At 35.4% G+C, this 18,087-nt stretch overlaps 5 protein-coding genes and 1 non-coding gene across 7 annotated transcripts; 4 read left to right on the top strand and 2 right to left on the bottom strand.

The window, feature by feature from the left end:
• Window positions 1-1,490: 1,490 nt before the first annotated feature.
• On the bottom strand, window positions 1,491-2,925 carry tmem70 (transmembrane protein 70). Its single transcript, XM_056743836.1, has 3 exons — window positions 2,682-2,925; window positions 2,464-2,563; window positions 1,491-2,320 (listed from the first exon to the last, which is right to left on the bottom strand). The coding sequence occupies exons 1-3, from the start codon at window positions 2,895-2,897 to the stop codon at window positions 1,875-1,877; spliced, it is 762 nt and encodes a 253-aa protein (XP_056599814.1). The 5' UTR covers window positions 2,898-2,925; the 3' UTR covers window positions 1,491-1,874.
• Window positions 2,926-3,145: 220 nt separating this feature from the next.
• Window positions 3,146-5,754, top strand: elocb (elongin C paralog b). Its single transcript, XM_056743604.1, has 4 exons — window positions 3,146-3,285; window positions 3,558-3,586; window positions 3,825-3,968; window positions 5,169-5,754. Exons 2-4 carry the CDS (start codon window positions 3,583-3,585, stop codon window positions 5,357-5,359), a joined length of 339 nt encoding a protein of 112 aa, XP_056599582.1. The 5' UTR covers window positions 3,146-3,285; window positions 3,558-3,582; the 3' UTR covers window positions 5,360-5,754.
• Window positions 5,755-6,693: 939 nt separating this feature from the next.
• ube2wa (ubiquitin conjugating enzyme E2 Wa) lies at window positions 6,694-9,448 on the top strand. The gene is made up of 6 exons (XM_056743595.1): window positions 6,694-6,763; window positions 7,349-7,440; window positions 7,657-7,759; window positions 8,074-8,229; window positions 8,309-8,384; window positions 8,530-9,448. The coding sequence occupies exons 1-6, from the start codon at window positions 6,749-6,751 to the stop codon at window positions 8,541-8,543; spliced, it is 456 nt and encodes a 151-aa protein (XP_056599573.1). The 5' UTR covers window positions 6,694-6,748; the 3' UTR covers window positions 8,544-9,448.
• Window positions 9,449-12,850: 3,402 nt separating this feature from the next.
• rdh10b (retinol dehydrogenase 10b) lies at window positions 12,851-15,028 on the bottom strand. The gene is made up of 6 exons (XM_056744085.1): window positions 14,424-15,028; window positions 14,106-14,341; window positions 13,890-13,988; window positions 13,664-13,809; window positions 13,431-13,562; window positions 12,851-13,335 (listed from the first exon to the last, which is right to left on the bottom strand). The coding sequence occupies exons 1-6, from the start codon at window positions 14,695-14,697 to the stop codon at window positions 13,212-13,214; spliced, it is 1,011 nt and encodes a 336-aa protein (XP_056600063.1). The 5' UTR covers window positions 14,698-15,028; the 3' UTR covers window positions 12,851-13,211.
• Window positions 15,029-15,114: 86 nt separating this feature from the next.
• On the top strand, window positions 15,115-18,074 carry rpl7 (ribosomal protein L7). 2 transcript variants are annotated; one of them, XM_056744088.1, is made up of 7 exons: window positions 15,115-15,180; window positions 15,721-15,823; window positions 15,946-16,112; window positions 16,305-16,442; window positions 16,616-16,725; window positions 16,823-17,033; window positions 18,016-18,074. In XM_056744088.1, exons 1-6 carry the CDS (start codon window positions 15,167-15,169, stop codon window positions 17,029-17,031), a joined length of 741 nt encoding a protein of 246 aa, XP_056600066.1. In that variant the 5' UTR covers window positions 15,115-15,166; the 3' UTR covers window positions 17,032-17,033; window positions 18,016-18,074. The 2 variants fall into 2 exon arrangements, with proteins under 2 accessions (XP_056600066.1, XP_056600065.1); XM_056744087.1 differs by having other exon boundaries at window positions 15,116-15,180; window positions 16,823-17,039.
• On the top strand, window positions 16,148-16,236 carry LOC130418562 (small nucleolar SNORD12/SNORD106). The gene has a single exon (XR_008906371.1). It is a non-coding gene; the product is annotated as a small nucleolar SNORD12/SNORD106 (small nucleolar RNA).
• Window positions 18,075-18,087: the final 13 nt, after the last annotated feature.

An 18,087-nucleotide genomic window follows, 5' to 3' on the forward strand; every position in this document is an offset into this window, starting at 1 on the left:
AGTAAAACTCTTCTTACCAATCATAACAATCACAACTACATTTACTGTGTGGAATAGATGGAGATCCCTGATTTTGAGTCGCAGCACACAAGAGAGGATCCATAAATTGTATTGTGCTTTTGAACAACATAAACCAAATTTCAAAATATATATCTGATATATATATTATATAAAAGCACGTATTGACTTACCATCATAGCTGTACCAAAGGCTTATACTTTCTGAGGAGCAAAACAATTGTCTTTCAGCTCCAGTTGTAACAAATTGACAAAATAAAACTATGATGTACAGAGGCTTCATAATGGTTATCCTTTTATGAAACACGCAGTTGAAAAATGTTCTGCCTAGAATCTGTAAAATGGACAAATAACCATACTAACAACAGCTTTTAATTAAAATTGTAATGATTGATAACAACAATGTACTGCATTGTATGTGGTAAAACTTCTCTTCTCTTTTGGATTGAAAGCTGCCACAGGTTTTTCTTCTCCAAATAATTACATGAATGAAGAACAACTGAAAAACAGAAGTTAAGACATAAGATAAAATCATGAAAAAAGCAGGGAATTCAGAAGGCATGTGCATTTAAAGGAGATTATTTGGACTTTTATGGTTATGCTTTAAGTTGCAGCATACACACTAAATAACAAAACATAAATTGAAGTTAAAGCTAAATCGCATGTTTTTGCAGTTTATTCTACAGTATGTGTAGCTAGTCCTACAGCTCTCCCAACTGTAGAAAAATGGTATTCTCACCACCACAACTGTTTCAAAACACTGTCAGCATTCATTCAAGCTCATCAACAATGTTCATCCTCGTGCACATCTCACATTCTCCCTGGAAAGTGAAAGAAATTGTCTTGGCTTGCAATGGATCACATTTACATTTTGCAGATGGCAAAGAACTTTTACGGTTAATTATGTGTGTTGGTTACGTGTTTATAAGCATTTGTGTGAGCTTATAAAGCTCATCTTAGGATCAAAAACCTTTTCATACACATTGAAAATAAATAAGTGACTCTGAAACACGTCCGTGTTCTTATCAATATTTACAAGCACATTACTACAAAAAAAGAGTAAAAAGTGTAGTATCTCTTTTGATGATGTAATATAGCCTGGCATCCTCACAAGCAACATCTGGCTGTGTCCCCCAACCACAGCTGACCTTTGCAATAAACAGCAGCATGGTATCCAATACAACGAGAATAAAGTATAATGTAAATATATTTTATTAAACAAGTATTACTTAATTTCTTTTGCCGGTATCTAATGCATTGTGCCTTATGGTTCGGGATCCATTGTTGTAATATCATTTTTGGGTGATCTATCCCTTTAATAGAGCTTTTGAACTCTATACTTCTATAATTCTGTATATTTACTGGTGTATACCAAAATGACAAATGCTACAATATAAATTAAAACACTGTTAAGTTTCTGCATAAAACTAGTGCAAAATCTCTTTGTCTGAAATAACTTTGCCAGAAACTATCTATCAGAAAACACTTCTGTTTATTAATGTACAACTTCTCGTTGGAAACGTCTTACAGGTCTTTTAATTGTAAAAAAAAAAAACTGAAATCAGACCAGTAACTGCTGGAAAACAGAAGAAAGCATTATGCAGAAAATTCATTGGGTAGGCTATACACAGTTGGTAAATATGTCTATGAATTTATTTCACATACAAATACATTTACACCATGCAATTTTCAGCATCACAAAATATCTGTATGGCATACCGTGCCAACCGCAATTCAATATCTTACAAGAGTCCACTGAAATTATTTGAAGGGTTTTGAGATTTTCCAGAACCTTTATCATTCAACTTCGCCGTCCAACAAGTATGAACAGATATGCAGTTACAAATCTGACATAAGCTAACTCTCATTTGGTTTGTTTAAATCATCTAAGTCAAATAAGAAGGGTCGATCATACCCCATGAGGTGGTTGTAGTCATGAGGCAAAGCAAAAAGCATTGGGTTAACCAGCATGGAGCGTTTCTTAGCATAAAAGGTAGTGAACATCCGGCTCACATCAGGAATTTCAATATCACGCTGGTGGAATACAGTCCGTTTCTCCACTAGAAATACATTGTATGTGATGGCCGTGTACATGTCTGTGTCCTTGTTGTGGTACAAGCGTACTACATAGCCTTTGGTGATCAGATGGAGGAGAACAGGAGTCAGAAACGTGAAGACACCTATAAAACCACAAAAGGCCACTTGCAGTGCTAAACTGTTTACACCAATTCCTGTTTTCAAGAGGAGGTATGGCATCACGCAGAGACTGAACATACTGCTGGAATAAGAGAAAAACTTAACACCTAGAAGAAAAGAAGATATTGATTTAAATTAAAGGTTATTATTTTGGACTAATGTAAATAGTTATAAATAATATCTGATATCATATCTGATATGGCTATGCTTATGCATTACATGACATTTGTAAAATGGTAGAGTTATCTACCAATTACAGCCTTGCCCAGGTTGCCTGTGTAGATCAATTGTCCATCTTCAGAATGTACTGGTGTGGATGCATACCATCTAACTGCGCAATATGGTTGAATCTATAAGCAAAATAAATCGTTAATAGTCGTTTTTTTAAGTAAGATCATCCTCTATTCCAGTTGCATAGCAGTGTTATTATATTATATAAGAATATCTAAAGAAAAAGTAGTGTCAAACCTTTATTGTAGATGCATTTAAAAACGACCTTTGCATCCCATGCAGTGAATGACACTTGCTCTTCAAAGCTAACGTTACTGCGTGCGCGTGGGGATCTTTTTTCGTATTTTCATTGCAGTTTGACGTCGGGCGAAAACAGACATGGATGCTTCTAACGATCTGTTGCTGATTTTTTGATAGACGACGAAGTGCATGTAAAACTCCAACCTGATACATTTTTACTTCAGCCTGACACTCCGTTGAAGACCATTCAACCCGGAAACAATTTAGTCCTGCCTCCCACGTGAGGGATGCGAAAAATGTGTAATCTTATGGTTGCCTATAAAAATATTATATTATATTTGCAAGAAACATACATTTCACACACCGTGCTTAAAATAAACTGGAATGCGTTAATTAAAAATATGAATAACATTTTGACACAATTCTTAGATAATTTACGGGAAACGCTGACTTTTAATTTGTAAGATATGTTACGGAAGGGGATTCGCTGATGGACGACTGTTTCCTGTAGGCGACACTGACAACAGAACAGCAGTTGTTCACAGTTCGTCAGAGACAAAACTGGACTAGAAAAACCCAAAACACAACAGACTTGCTCAAGGTGAGTAATTATAGTGTTTAGTTCATTTTGTATATGTGTTTTTGTTCGCAAGAATAGTGTCAGGTGAGACATTTATGGAAGACCGATCTGACCAGAGTGCTTGAGCTAAATAATAGCAGGTAACAGTAACTAATTTTCTTATTTTTTTGTGATGCATCAGCATTACAGAGCTGTTTTCCTCCTGTGTCAAACACCAATTAACCCACTCGAAGATAATTTGTCGTTCCCATTATAATTTGTGTTCACTGCTAATTTTTCCTCTTAAATTACAGTGAGAAGCAGGAGAAATCAGTAAAAATGGGTAAGATCTTTGTGTACCTTGTCATCTAGCAATACGTAACGCACATGAATATGCAGAGTTCAAATAATCTGTATTAAATAATAACATTTGCAAAAATCTATGGTAGTGTTTTGTTAGATGCTACAGATTATTTGGTCTGTCAAAATAAAAAAAAATGTAATAACATAGTGCTTGTTGAAGTGTGACAGTAATACAGTTTCTAAGTGTATAATTCAATTAATTAGAAATGCTTTTCTAGACAGTGAAGAAAAGACCTACGGTGGCTGTGAAGGGCCAGATGCCATGTACGTGAAACTGATCTCCTCTGATGGCCATGAGTTTATCGTGAAGAGAGAACATGCATTGACATCAGGAACAATCAAAGCTATGCTTAGTGGTCCTGGTGAGTATCTGTTACAGAAATTCTGAATAGATGTAATCACATTTATAAATGCAATGTATTATACATTGTTTCCTGTGTTACGGCTGAAGATACTAAAATAATAATGTAGATTTTTTTATTAAAGTCTGGCATTGAGATGTTTTTTATGCCTGGCTCAGATTACAGGATTCTCTGAACGATTTTACCCTGATTTGACCCTCCTGAGAATCTGTGAAAAAATTTAAAGTATTTCGTAATGTGAGGCATTCACAGATCAAATCCTACACCTCCCGATCTGCTCTAAAACAAATTGGGATGGCCCCGATCATATCAAACATGTTTTATATGTACAATTTTCAATCGTGATGATGAAGTAGGTACTTTCACAACGGCCAATATGAGACAAGACGTTAAGGTGACTGACAGAACTTAAAAAATGTCAATCGCAACAGCTGCTGCAGTGCGCTGGATAGCGGAGATGAAGGAATAGTAAATAGATGAAATACGTCCATAATGCGTCCTTCGAGTTGTCATTTTACAATGTCCGTTGTGTTCTGTATTTTCCATAAACGTAAACAGGAGCTGCTGCTTCTTATTCTTGGTTTTAAGGCAGGTAGCACTAAATTCAAGGTGCATTATCGCCACCATATTCCAGCTGCTGCTACTTCTTCACACAATTTTATTAAACTAGTTTTAGAAACAAAATCCCTGCATGACCACCAGTTGACAGAACGCCATACTACCACTAGATGTCCTCATGTCACAAAATATACATTACTTCTTACACTACTTCTAGGTGAGCGGATCACGTTATATGTGACCACCCTTTTTTGAAACAGTCAGTAGAAGCCCTGCACCCGCTCTATTCCTCAATACCAGAAGTAAAGAGAGGTCATTTTGAGGGGAGGGGAGGAGATTAATGGTTTTGATTAAAGAAGATTACGTGCAAATGAATTTGAAAAAATAATTATGTGCATTGATAAATAATTTATAATATATACTGTACCACTTTGTAAAAAGATTAAAATTTACAATTTTTTATTTCATGCCAACTTTTAGATTTAAAAAAAGACAATATGTCAAGATTCCCCTTATGTGTGTGCTTCTACCAGATTTCTTAATCTGTCAGGATTTTTTTAATCCTGTAGTCTGAGCCCATTTTTAGTGTATTGATTAAATTGTATGTGGATTTATTAAAGCAAAGTTATCTCTTTTTTTCAGGCCAGTTTGCAGAGAATGAAACAAATGAAGTCAACTTTCGGGAGATACCATCACATGTTCTTTCTAAAGTGTGCATGTATTTTACTTACAAAGTTCGCTATACTAATAGTTCTACAGAAATCCCAGAATTTCCTATTGCCCCAGAGATAGCACTGGAGCTATTGATGGCTGCAAACTTCTTAGATTGTTGAAAATTCAAACACTTACAGTATTTGACTGCAGAATAAATATTAAGAGAAAACAAAATAGTATTGTTTTGTTGTTTTAAATTTAGGTTCGGCAACAGAAACATTGAACTTAAAAGCAGGGTTAAGTGCATTACCCACTTTAGTATCATGTATTCTGTTAAATTTGCGTATAGATTAAAAAAGATTACATCTGTATTTTTTGTTTGTGTGTTTGTTTATACGTTCAGATTTTTTTAAGCTTTGACCCAGTATTAAATTTATTTCTTATTAACAAAATAAAGGTGCCTGAAAAAAATTCTCCTGTTAACTTAGAGCGCATCAAATCAGACATGATAATTCATTTTATTGTTGATCTTTTTGTGTTAACTTTAAATTTAAATAAAGGTTGTTATAACAGACAGACGAATTGTTATTGTTCTTCACTGGTTAATTTTGCTTGTGATTTTTTCTTATTTGTAATTCAATCTGGATAAAAGTTTCTACCTAACGAATAAATGAAGATTCCAGATTCAAAATCCAAGTCACGAGTTTTCGTTTGAATTACAATTTTTCATCAGGCTCCTACACTTACTTTCAGCAATAGCAGATATTTCAGACCATGCGTAGTGAGGTATTTAGAGGGTTTTGAAGCAAAATCATTAGAGTAACGTGTGGAGAACATTCACTTACAATTTCGTAATTTTTGGAGGGATGTTTCATCTGAATGCAAATGGATTATAGAGCAGATTAGTGCACTGAAACCTCTTCATAACAGACACATTCTGGGTAAACTGTACCTCACACTTATATTGCATCTCGTAAAAATTTGCATAATAAATCCATTTTAACACTGGGCATAAACCCTTAAAAACAAGTCCCCAAATGATAATATCATAATGAAAATGAATAATGAAAATATTTCTCATTTTACTAGACTGGTAATATACATTGTCTAGCATCATTTGAGGCTTTTTGAAAGAATCACATTTATTGATAAAGTCATCTCATCTTTTATTATTTATGGCATGTTTTACTTTATAAATGTACTATCTTATGTTTATATTTCTAAAAAATTAATTATAATACATGTGATTTGCAGTAGGTTTTTATTTACATTTTCTCTCAAGTTAACATAAGCATGGTTTCAGTTTTGTTGGACTAAAATGAAAATCTGTGCATAAAAAAAGATGACAACTAATATATAAAAGTTTTTAACATGTTTAAGCCAAAAGACAAAGCACAAAACTATTAAAAATTCTCCGGTTTGTCAAAAGGACAAGATAAGCCTGGTCACCTATTTCATCTGCCCTTAAATGAAGTGCAAACTGTGCGAATGTTGTTGCATTGCGGCTCGCACAGGGAAGCGGATCAGACGTCACTCGGCCAATCGCCTCTCAGCAGAGGCTTTCCGTCATGGCGTCTATGCAGGTAAGTGTCTCTTAAAACAAAAGCAACTCGTTTAACATCACAGTAAAGATCAATTTAACATCGACTTATTATGACATATTTTGGTTAATCCCGTGTCTCTATTTCTATCTGAACACCAAGCGTTAGTTGTTTTATGCGTACGCACATTTGTTTACTCTGCAAGCTAACGTTCAGTCTGTCTGAAAGCCAACAACTCTGTCCTGTCATCACGTTACGTTACTGCTGTGACAAATAAAGACACGATATTATTATTATTATTATAAACCTGATGTGTCACAGGAACCACAAATAGTTCATATTATTAATGCTGCTCCCTAGTTTCAGCAACGTTATCATTGTAAGGTTAATACATTTGTTTACCAAGCTCGTTGTTAGCAGTCTGCTATGTGTCTGTCTACTTACTAGTTTTATACTGCAGTAAGTTAACGTTACTATTTAAATACGATACTTTAGTTTACGTAAGAGTTCAGATTTGTATCGTAATGCCTGATAACAAATAACCGAAATGTATACATTTAACGCTACTTGACATTGAAGTGCTGCGTTTTAACTTCAGTTACGCTTTTAACTTTTTTCATTTAACAGAAAAGATTACAAAAAGAACTGATGGCGTTGCAAAGTGACCCTCCACCTGGAATGACACTGAATGAAAAAAGCGTGCAGAACACAATCACAGAGTAAGTTGTCAGATGTGTAAATGTGTTTCACGACAGCATCCTTTGACAGAGCAGAACAGTCACTTCCGTAGTGACGGGTTAAGCTTCATTTTGACACGCTTGGCTGTCTGCATTCCGCAAACCTGTTTGCCTTTTGTATATCTTAATTGGGAGCAATTTTATTTATTTGAATAAGCAATGAGTGATGTTATCTCCAGTGCTCTTGTTCTTGTGCAGGTGGTTTATAGATATGGAAGGTGCTTCAGGTACTCTTTATGAGGGGGAGAAGTTTCAGCTGCTCTTCAAATTCAGTAGTAGATATCCTTTTGACTCACCTCAGGTAATTTTTAGGCTAGTTTGTGATTTCTTGATCTGTTTCTTTCTATCAAACCTGTTTTTGATTCAATGCATGATGTATTCACTGTGTTTACTTTTCATGTCAGCATCACAGTTGAAACGGATATACAACAAAGATAACTCAAAGCAATTAGTATAAATACATAATAAAAAATTTAATGTAAAGCATAAAGGCTATTTTAGTTACTTGCCAAATCCGTTATTAAAATGCTGCATGCCATCTGTAGAGGTTCATTGTCTCATATGTTCTGTTCTGCTAGTGATTTCTGTGACTTGATTGTTTCTACCTGTTTACAGGTGATGTTCACTGGAGAGAATATACCCATCCATCCACATGTCTATAGCAATGGTCACATCTGTTTATCTATATTAACGGAAGATTGGTCACCGGCTTTGTCTGTGCAGTCGGTTTGTTTAAGCATTATTAGCATGCTGTCAAGCTGCAAAGAAAAGGTAAACACTTTTTTACCTATTGGTAATTAATGTAATGTGTTTTTATATTGTTGTAATTAACTGTTTTTTTTTATTTCAGCGGCGTCCTCCAGATAATTCATTTTATGTAAAGACATGTAATAAAAATCCAAAGAAAACAAAATGGTGGTATCATGGTGAGTCTTATTCAATTACATTTTATTTTCAGTTTCACGTGAGTTGTCTGATGCTTTTTGTAATAATAGTTATTAGCAATCATAACCTACACAAATATTGTTTGCAACTCTTAATATGCGTATTTGTTTTGATTGTTCTATACAGATGATACATGCTAGTATCCAAGTGCATCATTGTGTTACAGTATATGGACAGACTTTTAAAGTACATCAAGTATTTTATATAAATTGTTGGATTAGAATTGAACCAGCAGACTGTGGCTATTTGTGTGTGGATTGGGCATGCTGACTGGAAAAGATGCATAAAAACTGCAGGAATGTAACCCACCCAGCAAGCATATTTTGATGGATGAAAGATGTGGAGCTCTTTTGTTTCAAATTTTGTAATGTTTGATTCATGTTGTATTATTTCTTTATAAGCCTTTAAGGGTTTTATTGTTTGTGCAATAATAACTTGAGCTTGGGTTTGAAATAAAAGGAAGGACGGTGCAAATCAGAGATCTAACTGCTGTAATGGATCCATCAGCAAAAGCAGAGACAAAAGTCGACCTTCGCCTTGCCTGGTTACGCACTGTGAACTTTAAACAGTGCAACATTTTGAATTAATATTGTAACATATACCCATAGTTTCTTTTATGAAATAAGCCATTTTTAGTTGAATATTGTTGTTGGATGTGGTGTACAGTACAGTATAGGACTATTTTGATAAATGCACAATTTACTGATATGTGCAGATTTGATGAGGGGTGATATATGACCTGAAATGTAATATGGAATTACAGAAAAATGCTTTATGGGATAAGATAAGCTCCGGTTTTATAGACAGACAACTTTTGCGTGGTTAAAACAAAGATAAATTTTAGACATAATCACTTGATCTTTTATGTAAAGCTATATCTAGCTATATTAAAATTGACCGTTTGATTTAATGGTTAAATATGTTGTGGTGGGAGTGTTTCTTTTAAAAAGATAACTTTTCCCTGCACCTAGTTTAGAAACCGTTATGTTTGTTTTCATGGTTTTGATAACTTTATTTATTCCTATTAAAGTAATATATTTTGAAATGCTGTCAATGTGTTTGTATTCTTTTGCTTAATGTACAGAGTGACTTTATGTAAATAATAATGTTATCATCCAAAATATTGACGTTTTAATGGTCTGCCCAATGTGTATGATACAACCCTGGTATTATGGTGATATGACCAAACCACATACTTTAATAGTGAAATGTTTCTGCAGATGACACACCATTAATGCTAGTTTGTGATTATTTTATGATCTGTCCACTAGAGGGAGGTACAGTAATGTCTTTTAAATGCACAATGCATATAGGCAGTGTTTGGATTAAATCGTGTTTATGATAAAAGATATGCATAAATATATATCACGTTTTTAAGGGTTTGCACAGAAAACATATTTTGAAAATTTATACTTTTCAGTCTAAACAATGTTCTATAAGAGAGAAATGTTATTCTTCTTTTAAATGAATTACAGTAGAACTACATAATGAGTGACAAAACAGCAGACCCAAAATGGCAACTAAAAGAAGCAGTTTTGAATATAGGGCCTACATACCTAAAATATACTTATTAAATAAAAAAAAGATTCATATTAAATATATTAATTTAAATATTTAGTTCACCTACGATATCAATCCGCTCAAATTTCAGATTTATCATTATTGTTTCCAAAATCTATTTATCTGAGGTACCCTAACGTCTATTTTATCTCTTAGAGGGGCTCTAAATTCCGTACCCCAGTCCCTCCTTACTTCAAGCACTGCGTATGGGTTTGTTTCAGGTACATTTTGAGTCATCTCAATCTAAAACAGTTACCAATATTCATAACATAATAAGTACTAAAATAGGGATAAAACTTGATAAAATTAGCTGCACTGCAGTTTTTATAGAATGTACAGCTGACATGCTAGACAAGCATTAAGATGACTAAGTAAACAATTTAATGGTATTCTCATAGCAAAATGACATTGTTGAAATTTCTAATGTTTCATTTGATGTGACTTTCCTCTGGTTTGGAGCAGACTGCCAGATAGTTGCCTGTGAGTTGCTTATTGCACAATTGATGGTGATTTTTCAATGTTACGTAACAAGAATTATAGGTTAAAAAACTAACCTTTTTATGCATTTAAGACGCAGGGTGTCTTAAACGCGTAAAGATGATTCTCATTGAATCATCTGTGAAAAGTGAGTTTGTAGCAAGCCTAAACAAAAAAAGTAGTCTGGAATGTTTGAGAAATGATTACACAGTCTGACTGATAATACATTTATCGGAATTGTATCTTCCGTCATGAAATGAATGCTTTAGGATCTTCCTCATGGGATATGTCCCCCTCATAAATGTGTCTGTGACATCATTAGTGTAATGGCATCATCCAACTGAGTGCAGTGGAGCTATAATTTTCCAAGAAATAGGATAACCTTTGTGTCAGAGATCTTCCTTATCTCTGGTATTTGGACATTTTCAAGACAGGCAGCCAAGTCTATCGCTTTTGGGGAGCCCCACAGAGGAAATGTTTGTCTTTCCATGTGTCATTGTTATGAGTTATAGACCAATCATGCTTATGTTAGCTCGGATATAATCTGAAACGCACTTGTTTTTCATTAAATAAAGCAATCATTTGCACATTTAGAGGTAGAAAAGTGTGCTTAAAAGCAAATTTTCTCTGGTGATGTTTCCAAATTCTTATAAAAACGAATTATTCCTGTTAAATAAGGTCAATCCCACTTAATATAATATATAGTAATTAGAAGCAGAACCATACTGACAATTTGTAAATGTCCTAATTTAGTAAAGGTAAAATATGAATGCTGCACAACCAATTGTCTGTCAAACTTAAAACCTCATAAAATTCTAAGTGAAACAAAATAATCTTCTGTTGCATAATGTATACCATGACACGTCATAAACAAATGAGCTGCTTCTCCTGGACCAAGCATTCTTTTACGCTGTTTTCTCTAATGAGGCTCATGCTTGCATACTTTTTGAGTTTGTAATACATGAAGTACTTTATTGTTCTTTTCTGTTTAGCCTGAAAGTGGGGTTATCTAATAAGTGGTCTGACATATTCTGTAGGCTTTTGTTCACTAATCTTACAGCTTTTGGTCTAGAGTTGTTAAGGTTGCGCCAGTTTTCATTATTTTTTTATTTTAGAGAGTAATAATCCTACCACAACTTTCTTAGTTAACATAAGATTAATGATTTAAACTTGTAAAACAAAGTGAGGGAAAAAATATGTACTTTTTATTGTTGCCCACTTCCAGTTAGCCATTATATTCTAATAATCAACAGCCTTATTTGCTACAATTAGCCATTGTCTAAAGCCATTTTCCACTTATTTGCACGCATGCACTCTAAAAGTGTTCATTCCTTATTTGACTATTACTTTTACAGTACTAATGAGATTCTCATTTTGCCTCGGAAAAGAAATAAGTGTGTGATTTTATAATCAATCTGATGGCATTTGAATGCGATTCCCCGTTTTCATTGATAGGAATGTCTGACATTTCAAACCATGATGATTTCCACATGGAATCTTAAAGAGATTACCAAAAACTTAATGTTCTGCCATTATCGTTTATTTAGGCTTTGTGATGTCATTAATGATCTAAACTGTAAAACTTTGCTGTAGTTTTGCAGCAGGTTTACCAGTAACTTACTGTAGATTTAATTACTTTCCTATTTGTCATCAATTTGAGTTAAACTTTAACCTAAATTAAAAAACTTTAACTTTTGAGATTCAAAATGAGACAGAAGAGCACAGCAACACTGTAGAAAAAAATGACATTCTTCCTAAGCATGTTTGTCTTGTTCTTTTAGTTAAATCTTTAACTTGAAACTTCTAAAATTAAAATACATTTACATAAAAGAAAAAAGTGACCTAAGATATTAAGTCTTTTTTCATGATAGAACATATAAGTAATGGGTAAGTTTAAGTTTAAAACAAAATTGTAAATTAAATCTACATTAAGTTACTGACAAAACTCCTACAAAATTACATTAAAGTTTTACAGTGTGTTTTATGACTCTTGTGGAACACAAAAGATGTTTGATGTTTTATTGGTTTTATGTCCATACATTGGAAATCTAGGGGGCAATATTGTTTGGTTTTCAAATATCTAAAATCGCTATTCAAAATATCTTTTTATCCTTATTATTTGTGTGTGTGTGTGAGAGAGGATATAACATTAAAAAATGCTAAAAAATTCAACCCAACATTAGTTAATAAAACAACCATTGCATTGTAAATTAACCTATGCTGGGTTGTTTAAACCCACTGCTAGGTCAACTATACATTTTCTGGAATAATTTAAACCAATGGCTAGGTTTGTCCCTTTTTGTGCCAGAATTTTTTAGAGCGTGCGTATTCTATGCTTGCAGTAGAGTCTAGAATCATCTTTTAATTCTGACATTAAAAGAGGTTATCAAATAAAAAACATTGTAAATAATTCATTTGAAAAGACTATTTATTTATCAATAAAAGCAATTGTGGTAGTTTCTTTTGACAGTCATTTGGACCAGGCAACCAGAATAACTCCGTACACATAGTGCATATCTTAGTGTTAAAAGGAGGACGAAACCTCTAAAGTGACATGGTCATGGAATGTTGACAGAAAAAAAACGATACATGACAAAATATGAACGCATATAAATAGGTGATTGGCCTTATTATGCAATCTTAAAGTAACATGCTGAACTTGTGAAGTTTCCAGCTATATGTTGTTTGGAAAAACGTTTGTAGTGTACAGCTTTCACCGTTCCAATGGAACTACACAGAAAATTAGCATTGTTGTTTGAAGTTGCCACCAGTTAGATCCCAGTCTTTGATTCATTGTTGTTTGTGGACTCCTTACGTTGAGCCAGAAAGGGGTACATACATTTATCAGCACCGATAAATCTGTACATGCATACAGTGGCATCAAATGGCAAAACTCTGTAAAATAGAAATAAAAAATGTTTAATATATAGCAACAAATACATTTTTTACAGAAATACCTGAAGATATTGTTCATGGCATATTATGCATACGTTTTCATGAAGGTGACCATGTACATGACACGTGGCGTGCAGATCATTGGTTGGTCTGTTAATATGGCTCTCATGGCTTGTTGTACACAGTACTCTGGCTTTAGTGGTGGAAAAAAGGGAGCCATTTCTTTCCTGTTTAAATCAACAAGACATCAGTTGAAAAACACAAAAATCGAGAATTCACATTCTTTGTAAAGAGATCATTTCATACACGAGTTATTGAGACCACGAACCTAATTTTACAGCCTTTGAACATATCAGTGTCCACCAAAAAGGGACAGACAAGAGTCATCTTAATTCCGTCCTTATCAGCTGCTTTCAGTTCATGACTCAAAGATTCATGGAAGCCTATGGCACCAAACTTGCTTGCACAATAATCCTACAATAAAGTGGAGAAAAGTTCAGTTCCAAGATACAAAACGTCACAGATCAGAAAGGACCATAAAAAGCTAAACTTACCTCCACACCGGCGGTGGTAAACAAACCCAGTGAGCTGGCTACAGTTACAATGTGTCCATGATTCAACTCCAGCATTGCAGGAAGAAAAGCCTTAGTTGTCTGTGAACACAAAGGCAACGATCAAAACTGAACTCTTCTTCTTAAACATGAATGTAAAAAGCAGAACGTGGAAAAAAATGTGGGAATGGAGCTGATGAAAGCATGTTATATACTGACCCAGAAGTGAGCATGGCAGTTGACCATCATGGTTCTTTCGATGAGCTCGTCTGGGCACTCGAGAAGATGATGTCCTGAGACAACTCCAGCATTATTGATCAATATGTCGATATTACCCACATCTCTGCGCACCTTCTCTGCAGTAGAATATACACTCTCACGTTTACTTACGTCGCAAACATACGCATACACTTTTGGCTGAAACAGGGGCAACTCTTGGGCAATGCCTGAAGACCCTGTGAGAAGAAAACATGTTTAACGTAATTACATACAAGTTAAGAAAAAAAACTGCAATACTAAAAAATACACGGAGTTTACCGTCACAGGGGCTCAACTTTCGGTAGATTTCACGCACCATCTCGGCCGTTTCATCGTTACCCTGCTTGTTGATGTCCCAAAGCACAAGAGTCGCTCGTCTACGAGCAAACTCCAGTGCAAACAGCCGCCCCAGACCACTTCCAGCACCGGTGACAACACACACCTGCCCCCCAACACTCTTCTCGCGCGGACGAACAAACCATTTAGCGCCAGCCAACACAAATGACCACATTATTTTAAAAGTGACCACAAACAATTCGGTAACGATATTCATAGCTGTTCGTGGCGCCTTTCCAACTTGCCAAACTAAACTATTCAGACTGATTTTTGGTGCATTAAGAAGAAAAGCACGCACTCAAAAACCCTCCTCGGACACTAAACACACGCTAGATCCCTTCCCTTCCACAACAAAACTAAATCGGTCCATACTGAGCTCTTTAAATATGATCGGACACACTTCGTAACTTTCCCCCCATGTGGGTCCGCCAGCATTGCAAAACACTAGTGACGTGTGCGTCATGTCCAGCTCCTTTGTTTTCATCCTTTGTTTCAACAAGCATATTTCTTTCATATAAAATATACGGCACAGTTTATGTTGCCAAAGAACGAATGAATAACGCGGAATTACAAAAATAGTTTAAAAGGCAAAAGAACTAGACACCTAACGTTTACCGGAAGTGTGAGGGACCCAACTCATAAGACGCCACTGCGCATGCGTACAAGCCTCTTTTACTGTAGGGATAATGGCGGGTGAAAAGTAAGTTGGATTCCGTGCTGTTTGAATCTTAATCCATCGGTTAAAATATCGCTCATTCAGTGTTGTTAACAGTCTTGATGAGCAGATAGTATGTGTTTACGTATTATGAAATGGATATTGGGACCAAACGAGTGAACGATGAATCAATAAAGTTGACGTCAATGTTTGGTTGCAGCGATATAACAACGTGTAAAGAGCAGTTCATGTAACCGAATGAAAATATGTCCAGACATAGAATTACGTGCGTTAATACAAGACACGGTCGCTAGATAATCATTTTGTTGCGCCCAGGTTTTTAAATTGTCAATAGTCAAGTGTTCGCGTTAGCTGGTTGTGGAAATGCTATCATGGTGCTATGCTAGCGTGGTGCAGTGTTTCTTGCCAGTGTGATTTTATGAACCATTTTTATGAATTATATCTGTAATGAGATTATGCTAGCAAATGTACAGGTTGTACTTACTTAATGTTACATGGTTGTCAAAACAGCCTGGTCTGTAGTCATAACGTGAAAGTGACATGTGCTTCTATGTGATTTCTCAGAGAAAAGGTGGCTCCCTCAGTCCCTGAAAGCCTCTTGAAGAGGCGAAAGCACTTTGCTGCCATCAAGGCCGTGCGTCTGAAGATGCAACAGGCTGAGAAGAAGGTTGGTGGTTTGTTTTCTTTGGCCGTTTTTCCCTTAAATGGATGTTATTGCATGTCTGATATGCCAGTTGCTACATGTTGAAGCATCAATATAATGAGTTCCATCTCCTCTCTCATCCATAGGGCCGCAAAGTCACCAGGAAGCTCATCTTCAAGCGTGCTGAAGCTTACCACAGGGAATACAGGCAGATGTACAGACGTGAGATCCGCATGGGCAGAATGGCTCGCAAGGCCGGCAACTACTATGTCCCAGCTGAGCCCAAACTTGCTTTTGTCATAAGGATCAGAGGGTAATTTTTTTTTAAAAGGGCTGGAGATGTCTTTGCATGTGGTTTATGATGTTGCTCTTTTTTCCCCATCATATCGACCATGGTGATTTCTTTCGAAATAAGCCAAATCTTCTGAAACCACAACCGAGCATTAATAAAATTAGTTTGAACAGTCATTTAAGAGTTTTGATGGGGTACCTCTTCTATCATCAGCATCAATGGTGTCAGCCCCAAAGTCCGCAAGGTGCTTCAGCTGCTTCGTCTCCGCCAGATCTTCAATGGTGTCTTTATCAAACTGAACAAGGCCTCCATCAACATGCTGCGAATTGCAGAGCCCTACATTGCTTGGGGGTATGTAAAGCAGTTATACATTTTGTAAACACGGGGGACCCATGGTCATGGTAAAGCTTTGCGTATGGAATTTAAGTTTGTTTTATCTCAGAACTAGTCATGAAATATCAAAAATTATATTGAGCTATATTCATTTGTTTTACCTTACCTGACCGTATCCATTTGTCTTACAGCTACCCCAACCTTAAATCTGTGCGCGAGCTCGCCTACAAGCGTGGATTTGGCAAGATCAACAAGCAGCGCATTGGTCTTACAGATAACTCCCTTATCGAGAAGTCCCTTGGTAGGCACTTATTCCACAATGCCAAGCAAGTTCAAATACTGATTTTAACAAAATTGTGTTCACTAGGATTCAAGCGAATTCATTTATATCTCTCCAGGTCGTTATGGCATCATCTGCATTGAGGATCTCATCCACGAGATCTACACTGTTGGAAAGAACTTCAAGGCCGCCAGCAACTTCCTCTGGCCATTCAAACTGTCCTCTCCCCGTGGAGGCATGAAGAAGAAGACCACCCACTTTGTAGAGGGAGGTGATGCAGGCAACAGGGAGGACCAGATCAACAGACTTATCAGGAGGATGAACTAAAAGTAATGGTGAGCACCTGACTGGGGTAGATCCCCAGATGTATTCACTTCCCTTTAAAGGCATAGTTCACCCAAAAATGAAATTCTTTCTTTTACCTTGAGTTGTTCCAAATTTGTATAAATGTATTTGTTCTGATGAACACAGTGAAAGATATATGGAAGAATGCTTATAGCCAAACAGTTCTTGGACCCCATTGAAAAAATACTTTTTTTTATCCTGTTGAACACAAAAGATATTTTGAGGCACTTTTGACTACCTCTAATTTTGCATACTATGGTAGTCTATTGTGATCAAGAACTGTTTTGTTTCAAGCATTTGTCCAAATATATTTATATGTTTAACCAAACAACTAGATTTATAATGTTTTGGAACAACTAGAGTAACAAATATTTGCATACTCCAATCTGACTGGGGTTTAATTGATGACAGAATTTTCACTTTTAGGTGAGCTATCCATTTATCTTGTGCCTGCAGGTTGAAATTGTAATTTCTGGTTTTATTTATGGTGTATGTGGTCTGAAATTGTGTTGTTGAATAATATTTGCATTAGTTATCGTACGTCAAGTATTGTTATATCAGCATAATGGGCTTTTGAGGTTCTATGATTTGTTTGTAAACGTTGAAACATGTTTTTACTCCCTTTGACTTAAATGAGGTCTAATTGCATCTCAGAATCATTATCTTTTGGTTTGACTTGGTAGTCGTGTTATTCATGGTTTTGCTGGTTAAAAGCATGTCAAGGAGACATTGAGGATTGTTTAAGGTCTTTTTATTAAATCTGAAATTAATATCTAGGCATCAACAATTCTCAAATTCTTGGACTTCATGAGTCTCACGCTAAATGAATGTATAACAAAGTGTAATTTTCCCCTATGGTTTAAGAAACCGTGTATACTATGTGTTCTGTTAGTGAGAAAATAAGTTTGTACTTTTAAGTGGAAATTACAGCTATTTAACAGATGTCATATGTTTTTGTCTCTACAGGTATTGGGAACGTTTCTGCTGTTGGTCTGAGAAAAAATAAAGTAATTTACACAAACACAGTTTGAGATGTGT

This window comes from Triplophysa dalaica, chromosome 3 (assembly GCF_015846415.1).
Source record: "Triplophysa dalaica isolate WHDGS20190420 chromosome 3, ASM1584641v1, whole genome shotgun sequence".
Classification (NCBI taxonomy): Eukaryota; Metazoa; Chordata; class Actinopteri; order Cypriniformes; family Nemacheilidae; genus Triplophysa; species Triplophysa dalaica.